The sequence below is a fragment of the Callorhinus ursinus genome, unplaced genomic scaffold (assembly GCF_003265705.2).
Source record: "Callorhinus ursinus isolate GAN/ISIS: 27379988/994484 unplaced genomic scaffold, GSC_fseal_2.0 scaffold4, whole genome shotgun sequence".
NCBI lineage: Eukaryota > Metazoa > Chordata > Mammalia > Carnivora > Otariidae > Callorhinus > Callorhinus ursinus.
In genome coordinates this window covers 77,962,348-77,974,411 of record NW_027397066.1, presented here as the reverse complement: position 1 = coordinate 77,974,411, position 12,064 = coordinate 77,962,348, and the positions used below count along the sequence as shown (strand labels likewise).

Here is a 12,064-nt window from a genome sequence, read left to right as displayed (position 1 = left end):
TATGTTTTTGGAGAAATATCAGTGAATTCAAAGCAGGCTTCCAAACTTTTTCACCTGAAATTAGTAATGAACTTTGTTTTTTTCCCTGTGGGTTGGGATGGTTTCAGTTCCAGTTTCTTTTTATGCCTTCTAATAAATGGTCTGTTATGCTGCCCAATTTAAGACAGATTAGTGGGTGGATAGATGCAGAGTGAGAAAGGAAAAGAAATCAGAGATAATTTTCCACTGAAAGGCCACAGTCGTTTTATATAGCTTTTGAAATAGATTTGAAATGAACCTATAAAAAAAAGGCAATAAATGTCTGAAAAAATTACAGCAATGTGGATGTGTACTGTGGGAAATTTCTCTAAGCAGTTGGTCTGATGTTTCCTTGTCCTCCCCAGCTGCTCCTGACTCAGATGATGTCGCTCTGTATGTTGGCATTGTGATAGCTGTGATAGTTTGCCTGGCCATTTCTGTAGTGGTGGCCCTATTTGTGTATCGCAAGAACCATCGCGACTTTGAGTCTGATATCATTGACTCCTCGGCACTCAATGGAGGCTTTCAGCCTGTGAACATCAAGGCAGCGAGACAAGGTCAGTTAACATTGCACTTCACACCTGCGATGTAGGCATGTCAGCAGCCTCCCTGTGTGGTGTCAGAATCAGTGACATTCAGGTCATGTTGTTCGGCTCGAACATAAGCTCCATGAAGACATGGATTTGGGTCTGTTTTATTCATTATTCTGTTGACTTCATTCATATAACCAACCAGAGGAGGCAAGGTGCACAAATCATTTTTTTTCTTAACAGGTTTCTCTGTCATACTTTTTAAAACTTTCACTTTAAAAGACCACACAGATTGGTTGACTGATTTCTTACGTCTCCTTTTTTTTTTTTTTTTTTCTCCTGGCCTCTTGACAAACCACTTGCGTTAATATGAATAGAGTGGTGTACAGATGGATGACCTCAAATCCAGTATAGACAAGGAAAACTATTACCTAAGTCACTGAGTGGGGATCACTGTCTTCAAATCCAGTCTGTTGAAATAGATAAATACCTTAGGGGCAATGAGTAGACTTGAAAGCAAAATTTAGAATGGACTTGTCTCTTTGTTTGTAGCCAATAATAAAATGGATCACAGTAATCTCATTGCCCTGTTTTCAACAGAACCTTAGAGTCTATACATCTCTAATATTGACTGAGTTCATTTGTTTTTGGCTTAGAAAGTGTCGGGGGGAGCCTGACTAAATAGAAGTAGCCTGAACGGAGGATGCAAATGGACGTCCTTTCTCTTTCTGACTCAGATCTCCTGGTGGTACCCCCAGACCTCACATCAGCTGCAGCCATGTACAGAGGACCCGTCTATGCTTTGCATGATGTCTCAGACAAAATCCCAATGACTAACTCTCCAATTCTGGATCCACTGCCCAACCTGAAAATCAAAGTCTACAACACCTCAGGTGCAGTCACCCCCCAAGATGACCTCTCTGAGTTTGCATCAAAGCTGTCTCCTCAGATGACCCAATCCTTGTTGGAGAACGAGGCCCTCAATGTGAAGAATCAGAGTCTAGCAAGGCAGACTGACCCATCCTGTACGGCGTTTGGCACCTTCAACTCTCTGGGGGGTCACCTTATTGTTCCCAATTCAGGTAATTCCTAGACGTTTAAATTACAGATCTTGAAAACATATTTTTGTACCCAAATCTTTTTCACTTGTTTGTTTTCATGAGGCCTAAAGCGTTAGTTGTAGCCTAATCTAACCCAAATCCACTTTCGATGTAAATCAACATTGCTTCAGACAAAATCAGCAAAACCATTCATCTTTCTCCAACCGACTCTGAAAATGCTTCCTCTAGAAATATTATACTCACAACTTTCTGCCAAGGTATAATTTAGAACTGTCATTGACCTTCTTTGTAATAGAGCTTCAGAAGGCAACAGCAAGCCAGAAGTGCTCACTGTTGTCATCACACTTTAAAAGGACAAATTAATTAGAAAACATATTAGTTGGGTAGCTTCCAATTTACTGTAGGAAGCAATACTTCAGAATACTATTTTCAGATCAGAGGACATCATGGTAGACATCAGATCTTCATTTATTAACTCTTTATTACACAGTCTCCAACCTCAAGGTATTTGTAAGGTACTCAATCCCACTTCTGATAGATCTGTCTGGAATCACAGCCTTATTATTAAGTGTAGTATGTATTTGTAAGATAATTGAATTTTCAGCTTATCATTTAGTTACCTGCTTCTAGAAGATAAGTCTCATAAAGGTCTTACAAGGTGAATTTAAGTGAGTGACTGATAATGTTTGATTAAAGTTTGATATTCGTTAAACAGGAAGGGGTTTACGTCTATTGGTCCTAAGAGGGTTAATGGATTCCTCTGTGAATCTATCTTCACTCTTTTGGACAAGACTGAGTATTTTGCAAATACAGCAATAAGAAGCAATTTGATTGACCTAAAGTCCTCATGTAGCATAAGAAAATAATATAATGTGTAAACAGCCATACAGCCAAGTACTATCCGAACAAGGGGAACAATATGAACTTGTCTTTGATTCTTTCTCTTATTCAGTCCCCCATTGCAATGCCTTGCCAATTTGTCACACCATCCCTTTAAAAGTGTATTTTAATAAATTAAAATCCTTAATGGAATATCATTTTTCCTTTTATCTATACATTTTGCATAGCTGAGTTCATACATTATATATGCTTTTTTCACCTTTTTCTCTTTACTTCTCATGCTATTGTATGCTCTTTAAAATTATGAACTTAAAAATATATTTTTTTATCAAATAACTCTATCAAATAAATAGATCAAAATATACTCTATTGTTCTTTTATTGCTTAAACATGATATTACTCTCAAGGCAGTTTTTTTTTTTCATGATATTCACTGGATTCTACCTTTCCTTCCCATTTCTGCACCTGTCATTTTTTCATATATGAATTATTATAAAGCCTTCTTAAGTGGAAAGGAGGGAGGTAGCATGTAGTAAATACTTTCTATGTCCCAGGCAGTGGTGATTTACATACATTATTTTACAAAAAGTTACCTAATCTGTGTCAGGCCTTACTCTTACTACTTTACATTCATAGTTTTATTTCATTCTTATAACATAAAGGTACATGTTATTGTTTCCATTAGAAAAAAATAAAAATGCCAAGGGTTGGTAGGCTCATGAGTGGTCTTCCTGCGTCCACTCTGTGCCTCAGCAAACTATTCTATACCCGAGGATGACATTCTGCTTCCCACAGCACCACAGCTCTCATGTTAACTTTTCTTCTCCAGAAGGCCAAGACTCATTTTCAACCAGTTACACAAAGGCCTTTGAATAACTGTTCCTCCTTCACTCTCCAGTCTTTATTCTTGGGAATTTCCAACACGGTCGGGCAAGTTTCCTTATTGCCCTCTGCTCATTTGGCATATTCCATGTCCTCGCTAATTAAATTATAAGTTACTCGAAGACAGGAACACTGTCTTTTACTTCTTGGCATTCATGGTTCTGCCAAACATGATACTCACCATGGTGCTCCATAAATTTTTATTGAGCTGAAAACAGAAGCCCCATTCATTGGAATAAAATCATGGAGACAAGTATCTTCAAGTTGCTGCCCACCCTGACTTATTCTTCGTGATGATGCTGCAGTGGTGCAAGCAGCTTCTTACGGTGTGTCCACGGACCACCATCATTGGTGTCACCTGGCAGCCTACGGGAAGTACAAATTCTCTGGGCCCCCTGAATCAGAAACCCTGAATGTGGGACCCAGTGATGTGTGTTTTAGCAAGCCCTCCAGGTGATTCTGATACAAGCTCAAATCGAGAAGCACCGCTGTAGGCCCAGTTAATTTAGAACAAAGCTTGATCCCCTAGGCCTACAAAATGGTATCAGTTAGCAACTATGTAAAAACCTGCTTGGCCTGCCATGACTAAAAACTAGCAGTTGTCTGTTCATTTTCTAGAGTTATGCATGATGAAAGAAGTTGTTCGCCAGTTATTTTTCTGTTACGGAAAAACACTGATGCTAACCAGATATTTCAGAAATAAATATTTTTTGATATCACGGAGGTTAGCATTTCCCTGACTTTGAATTTTGTGGGGATTTTTTTTTTCTTAAATTAGAAACGATGCATCATTTACAGCTGTTTGAAATTTTACGAGCGGTTGTTGGTTTTCCCCTCATTTTACAAGGAAAACAACAGGGGAACCATCTGTCTATTCCTTAAATAAAACAAGAGTTTAAAAAAATGACATCATTCCTTTGAGTAATTCCATAACAGTTCAGAGGGAGCTGTGTTAACAAATAAGGCCAATAAGGAAGGAAGGCAGGGCAACTATGAATATTTACATGTCTTTAGAGAAAAAGCAGGCTTGTGGCTACATGGCCACAAAATCTCCTCATTCCCTTTCACTTGCTTCAAAGGCATTCTGTGAAGTTTCCTTTTGATTCATAGGTCTTATGTGACTGCTTTTCTCTTTTGCTATTCAGGAGTAAGCTTGCTGATTCCCGCTGGGGCCATTCCCCAAGGGAGAGTCTACGAAATGTATGTGACTGTACACAGGAAAGAAAATATGAGGTAAATATGCTTTTTCTGGTGCGCTTGACTTTATCAATGTCTGACCTGGAGGAGAATTGTGCAATCGAAAGAATACACCCAACATAGTTTTGTCTTGAGTGCCCTGCTTCCAGCATACCCTTTTTTTTTTCCTAGACCTCTAAAAGGTCAGCTTCTCTTTATCTTTGAAGCTTGAGACACTTTTGCAAATCTTGAGTTCTCAAGTGGACATGTGGCCATTATAGCTGGAAAAAAAATGGCCAGAAATGTGATCCGTAGATTGTCTAGAGAGATACGTGGGTAGACACAGAGACATCAGCTTCATGTGGCCTGGCTCAGGAATCCAGCCCTTTCCCATTATAGGGTCAAAGGTCACAGAGATTAGACAACCCCTTAACCTCTGACCTGCCACCCCCATGTCAGCCTGGCACTTTATTCTCACCTGCGCTTCTTCTTTTTGTGAGTCCCCCTAGCTTAACTGTTATCAACCTCCTTCTTAAGTTCAGCACTTACAAATTCCATATCAAGCCTTTCTAAATGTTGATCTAGGGTTGATTAAAGCTAGATTGGATCACAAGGCTTTGTTGTGAATGTGTCATAATCATAAAGATGAGGTGATTTTAAGTAAAAATAACAAGAGGAGTTTAGAAGTCCTAAATTCAATTTTCAGTCTGGCCTCTAACAAATCTCACAAATGGTCTCTCTTGGTTAGTTCCCACATAAAACGCGTGTATTAAATAGTGCTTTAAAGGCCTGACTGATTAATGCTTCTGAAGTACACTGAGATCTTAAAATGAAAGACGTCGTTGAAATGAAGATCCTTACATGTAATTATCATTGTTTTTCCCAAGGGGAAAGGCACTGGCTCTTCAGCCCTGAGCTCCACATACAAAGCCTGAGTGACAAATGTTGAACTAGGTTATCATTATAACACATTATACCTTCTGTCTTCCCTCTCTCATCCTCAGAAAAACATCCATTTTTAGTCTTGTTCTTCAAAAACCAAGAAGCTCTTTTATCATGCTCTCAGGAAGAGATATTGGTATTTATAATCTGTAGGACCCAGACTTTTTTTTCCTCAGGTGGTGTACTTTCACCTAGACAAACACTAGCCGGTCTAAGAAAATGACAAAGTTCCTTGAGTATCATTCATGCCTTAAATTTGAGCAACAGAAAATTACTAAAAGGCTCATGTTTACTCACATCAAATATTCATTTTTTTTCATTCTCAATGCAAAGTAACATTCACAGGCCCTCAGCGCGCCCTTTTGCGGCAGGAAAAATGAAGAGCAGCAAACTCTCAGATCCCTGTGTATACTTTCTATCTTCTTCCTCCTGTCAAAAGTCACGGTTGGCACCAAGTACATCCATCCCTCAAGGCCTTTGCCAACATAGACATTTTGTTGAAACAGAAATGAGGATTGGCTTGTGCTTTATGCTGAGAAGCAATGAGGTGTTCATGTCTCTTCTTGTCCATCTGACCACCACCATCAAGCCTTAAAGGGCTGCCGGCAGGGGCACACTGAGGCTGAAGGGTGTGTGCATTCATGCGCCTTGTATGGTTTTCCTTTCCATGGCTTAGCCAGCACCCTGGCCAGAATCCTTGTGCATTCTAGATGAAAGAAAGACAAAACAAAACACTGATAAAGCTAGACACTTCTGCTTTGAGGTTCCTCTGCCTTTGACTCTAAAGAAAAGGAAACTATAAATCACTTCTCGCCATCCCTGCCACCTGAAGTTAGATGCAGAGGGAGTTACTCTATTGAACTCGGTGTACATCAGAGAAGTTCCGTTTATAAAAATGAAGCTAAAGAAACCCCCAAGATCTCAAAAGAAAATACGCACAAGAGACCATGAATCAAGGCACACACACAAGGAGATACCTGTGGCAAATAATGAGAAATACCTCTCTTCACTTATTTTCTGTTGTGAACCAGATGCGTTTTTCTTGTAAAAATGACAATGACAAAAATGTGTTTTAGGCTATCTTCGTAACAGAAGGCATAGTTCCATTTATTCACCCTACTTTTAATTTCATTTATTCCTCACTGCAACTCTGTGAGTTACAATGAGTTCCAATTTGAGTATCAAAAAACTAGTGCTCCAGGGAAAACAAGTCACATAGCCGAGTTTTCACAGCTAACAGCTGAGGGAAGGCAGAATTCACAGCCAGGTGATCTCACCGCGAAGCTCTTCTGCTGTCTCACAGGCCATCCGTCCCTCCTTTGTAGACAGCGCCACGGCACACCGAGCCTCTGCTTCTTACTCTAGTGTATTCTTGAACACAGTTTCTTTCTACTGTTCACTGAGCACCCTTTCTCTCCTCACATGATCTGAGACAGAACTTCTAAGAGAAGACATTGGGAGGACATCAGAAGATACTGAATGTTACTTCAAGTCACTTGTAGGACAATTTTGATCATTTTCCCCTATCTTCTTTCTCTCCGATTCCCTTTATTGCATCCAAAACTGGGTGTTTTTCCAGCTGGCTGGTATCCAGCTGGTCATTTGCTGATGTGAACTGTCTAAAGGGAGGCGTGAACTTAATTACATGTGGCAGAGTGGATATGACAAGGGAGCCTTATCATTACTGAATGTGCTCTAAGAGAGAGTCCCGAATGGCACATGAGCAGCCTAAATGAGCTGCAGAGATGGGACAAGCTTTCTCTGACAAGGGGGCAAAGCTGCAAGGCCATGCTCATGATTTCTACCTCTCCCGCTTTACAGATCTCGGGAGAGGCCGCCAAGCCTCTGTTTCCCCTGTGGATACAATTTCCATGATTCATGGCACTAACGTGGGCCTTTTTGCCTTGTTTTCATTAGCAGTTTAAAAAAAAAAAATGAGTCTGACTCAGACTGAAATTTTGCTCTTTGTAATTTCTTTTTGAAAAATAATCTGAATTCAAAATACCAATGTTAATTTTCCCTTCCTCTATATTCTGTCCTCGCTTAGCAGTTTTCTCAAAAGGCCAGGAAATCAACTTAGACGTTCCAAATATAAAGGTAAATAGAACTTTTTTGGTAAACTGTGGGGCGCCATGAAAGGTCTGTGAGCAGCCAAGTGATACGAGAATAGCAGTGCATTTTAAAGATTGAACTGGTGAACAAGGTAGGCTGGACGAGTTGGTGGAGGGAACAGGAAGACTCCTTGGAGGCTGGCTGCCTGGGTGAGCTGCGGCGATAAACTAGGTGTGTGGGGGGAGGGGAAGAAGCCAGGCCTGAGTCTGGAGGATGGAAAGTGAAATATGTTTCAGGAAAAAAAAAAAAAAATTTCCCCACCAGTTAGAAGTGTTGCAGAAGAGTGTCAAAACACAATATGAATATGTAGGAACCGAGCTTTGGGCACTGGGAAAATTGTGAGCGTAACTGGTTCCAGGAAGCAGGACAAATTCTGATTTAGAGGTGGGCAGTGTGCGGATAGGGGTATGGGATTCATGCTGGTGATGCAGACGGGGAGTCACCAGGTGTGGATCCTCTGAGGGGAATAATGCAGAGGCAAAAAGAAGAGAACAGGGGAGAGAGCTTTGGGAAACATTCCTATTTAAGGTTTAGGTGTGATGAGCCAAGCTACGTAGAACACTTTAAGGATCAGGCAGATAAATACAGAGTTTGCATCTGACATGGTGCTGAATACCGAGCAGCTCCTCAATGAATATTTTTGAATGAAAGAACGAATGATTGTAAGTATAGTGGGAAAAAAAATCAAAAGTAAAGAGAGTTTCAAGATGGTCAAGCGGTTGACACAGGTATTATTAAAATTAAAATGTAGAGAAAGACTAATGCAAGAAATCACTGGATTTGTCAACTGCCGGACATGGGTGGCCTTTAGGATTTTTTCAAAGGATGAAATCCCAGTTAAGAAGGTGTGAGTTAGTGATGAGACAATGTAAACTATCATATATAGGTACTGAGTACAAATAATAAAATAGTGTGTTAGGATAGCAGGCCAAAATTCTGCTATGTAAGTAATCATATAGCAGAAAGTTTTCATTTATTTAACATGTTTTTGGAACTTGGTAAAATAGTAGTTGACATTATTATTTCTCGGTGAAACTCAATGATATTCCCCTTTTTAGTCCTCAAGTCCTTATTCCAACATACAGCTATATAAAGGCTTACAGGTATGGGGGAGGAGAGTGGAGTCCAAGTATATTTAACTCTTGTTCTCTCACTGTTCTCCACAGTGTTCATATGCCACAATCCTACTTATAAACAAATGGTTCAAGGTGATTTATGAAAACACAGTCTTTACAATGGGAGGAAAAAAATTATAAATAATTCGATGAAAAAAATGAGAAAATGAGAAAAAATAAGATTTGAAAAGATAACAAAGTCAGGTGAGCAGTTAAGGTATAAAACCTCTCATGTGATTCCCAGGGTATTTCCTGGTAATAGGTCATGAATTTACTGTTCCAAAGTTTTCAAGAGGGGAACGTGGTAAGTTACAAAATCCATGTGTCTATGAGGAAAAATATGCCCAAAAGAAGTTCAGTTATTTCTCCTTTTGTTCCACATAAAGAAAACATTTTTTTTGTTAATACAATGAACAACATCCTTAAAATAAAAATAGCAATGAGTTTTCATAGGGCTCCTTCCGTTAGTGTCCCGCCATGTAAGTAGATGGTATAAGGCCCAAGCAGAAATTCAGTAAAATAATTCCACAACGATTCGTCAGTTCAGTTAGAGCATGATACTTAGCTGTTCTGGCTTCACCCAGGGATAAATTCTGGCTTGTCTAGGGAAATGGTGGCATGCCCTTCAGAGTGGCTTCCATAATTTTTTTTTTTTTTTTTTTTTTTTTGCTCAATTGAGCTTTTGATAGCAATTGAGTTAGATATTCCCTGTCAGATACCCAGAGTGCAAATATTTCAAGTTGCCAGTTATATGTGAAACCCTGTGCTTCAAAAGGCAGCTGAGCCTCGGGTGGGATTGTCATCCTAAGGGACCTGACAAAAGACATGTATGTTAATAGAAGGCATCTTGTCTCCACACAGAGGTGGATGGAGATAGATTCTCTCCAAGAAGTAATTTTGAGCTTGCTCCAGCAAATAAACCAAAAAAAAAAAAAAAAAAGTCTCAAGGCCCTGAATCAGATAAGCAACCCCAAATACACCACTGTATGAAAGAAACCAGATCACTTGTGCTTGAAATCTAGCTTTGCCTGTTACTAGTTTTGAGGCTGTAGGCAAATGTTTTCATATCTCTAGATTTCAGTTTCCTCTTCTGGAAAAAGAAGTGATACAAATACCCTAATTCCCTTACAGGTGTGCCGTAAGCAGCAAATGCAATTGCTTTTATGAAAGTTTTGTAAATTATGCCCTTCTGTGTAGGAGAAGTTCTCCTCACTGATAACAGCAAGCAAAGGATGAGAAAATCTCTCTGACAGGAAACTCGAACTCCTCTCTGAGGGGCTTTGTCCCAGAGGCTTCAGAATCCATCCAGCATTTACCATATTCACCTCTCTGGACTTTGAAAAGCCTTGAAAACTTTAATTCATTACTGACTTTTGACTTAAGAGCTGCTTTTGCAGCTGATTTTTGCTTTGTGTTCATTTCCATGTCATCTGCAGTTAATATTTAGAGAATGTTAGCTGAAATATCTCAGGTAACACATAAGACATACAGGAGTGGAGCTCTCTGCAAAAACATGAGTCAGGCTTATTTATATTTATTTTCCACTAGTTTTGTTCTGTGTATTTTAATATCCTCTCTTCATGTAAAGAAAGGAAATGTGGATTTAAATGCTCTGACCTTTGGTTTCACATAGTTAAATCTTAATCTTCCTTAAGTCACTCCTTCCATATATGCTTGGAAATGTTTCCAATTTCAACACTACTTCTTTCATCTTGAAAACAAAAAGATTCTTATCATTATTTCTTTGTTTTTCATTCCGCATTACAAATTCCACTTCACCACTTCCCTATTCATTACATTCTTGCACCTCACTGGGTTAATAAATTCTTTTGACACCTACTGCCCCTCCCTTCCCTTGCTATCCGTCCTCCAAGAATGGTGCCCATCAATATTGCATGCCAGGGCTGTGCTTGGAGAGTGCAGGTCTGACAGCTCCCCAACCCGGCAGGGAGGCTTCTCCCTTCTGTTCCAACTCAGTGATGAGAAGAACCCCTCCTCTTTCTGCCTCCAGCACCCGCTGCTAACAGCAGACTGAGAGACAGATGTTTCCAATCTCCAACTATATTGCAAGGACCACTTGAAATGGATTCCACTTAAATCTCCTCCCTTAAAAGTTTAATGCTCACTTCTCAAGGTACACTTGTAGCTAAAAGGTAAGGGTAGTGCTCACAAAAATGTAGTCACTGCTATTTTTTTTTTTCCGCCATGGTAGGAAAACTAGAATTAGCAAGAATAAGGCTACTGCTTAGGACAGATAGTATGATATCAACTACACCACAATGAAACCAGAACTTCACCCATGTACTAAGAGAATGAATTTCAGAATGGAAGGAAGGAAGAAAGGCTGCGTTAAGAGGAAATCAAAACTAAGGGATAAAGCGGATGGTAAAGACTTCTCAAGCTGCCAATAATCTTATTATTCCAAAAAGTACATTCCCAAGTACTTTGATAACTTTAGATTTAATAAAACTGTGTCCTTATTCATTGAAGATGGAAAGATGGTAAAGACTAAAAGGAGATAAAAATTATTTTTATTTTCTAAATAAGAAGAAAGAAAAGCCCTAGGTTGGTGAGATCCTTGTGAAATTTTAGAAGGAGAGGAAGCAGTGATAACCAAGTTTTATTAAGGAGAAAATATGTCAAATATGTTAGAAGGATAATGATTGTCAAGAGCTAAGGACTCTCTAGGATTTGCCCTTACCATAGCCGCCACAGTTTTGTGGATGCTGATAGATGACACAAGACTCCCGGGTCAGAAATAAAGGACAGTTTGTTACTCACAGCAATAGCACTATCAAGAGTTTTATCATTTTTGTGCCAATTCCCAAAACCCCAGTTCCAAAAGGGAGATGAAGAGAGGAGCAGAGGATATCTACACACTCAGTGGTTGCATTCCAGGAAGGACCTCCGAGCTTGGAGAACCTGAGTTTTCTATAATGGGAAGTAGACATGCTTGCCATTTGCTCCAAAGCAGTGTCTTTATCTTCCGAGGTGATTGCTCTACAGTTGTCTTGAAAAGACATGCAGAAACATGAAAGACCCACGGAGAATTATCTTCCAACAATGTATATATAAATATAAATAAAACAGCTGCCGTCATTCCCTGAGTGTTAAACTAGAGTGAGCTATAGATATAAGCTACCTTCTAGATTATTTAGTATTTAATATATTAACTATAGATAAAGAAAAAAAATCTTAGAGGAAAATCCTTTCCAAGTGGCCATAACAATTATAAAGGAATTTGATATGTCCATGAATGAAATGGAAAGATGTGAATTGGACAATGTATATTTTGATTAGTTTACATTTGGCTAAACCAACAAATTCAAATTATTGATGTCAGACCGGAGAGAGGTTTCAAGTAGTATCTTTGTAAAGGTCTTTGCCT

The 12,064-nt window shown here is 39.3% G+C and overlaps 1 protein-coding gene across 5 annotated transcripts in view; it reads left to right on the top strand.

The window, feature by feature from the left end:
* Positions 1 to 12,064, top strand: part of UNC5C (unc-5 netrin receptor C) — a 343,699-nt gene that overhangs the window by 296,256 nt on the left and 35,379 nt on the right. For 4 of the 5 annotated variants that reach the window (XM_073891990.1, XM_073891994.1, XM_025873550.2 and 1 more), the window contains 3 exons: positions 384 to 575; positions 1,286 to 1,630; positions 4,477 to 4,564. In XM_073891990.1, coding sequence (XP_073748091.1) covers positions 384 to 575; positions 1,286 to 1,630; positions 4,477 to 4,564 — 625 coding nt within the window. The remainder of the gene's footprint in view (positions 1 to 383; positions 576 to 1,285; positions 1,631 to 4,476; positions 4,565 to 12,064) is intronic. The other variant, XM_073891991.1, reaches the window with a different exon arrangement.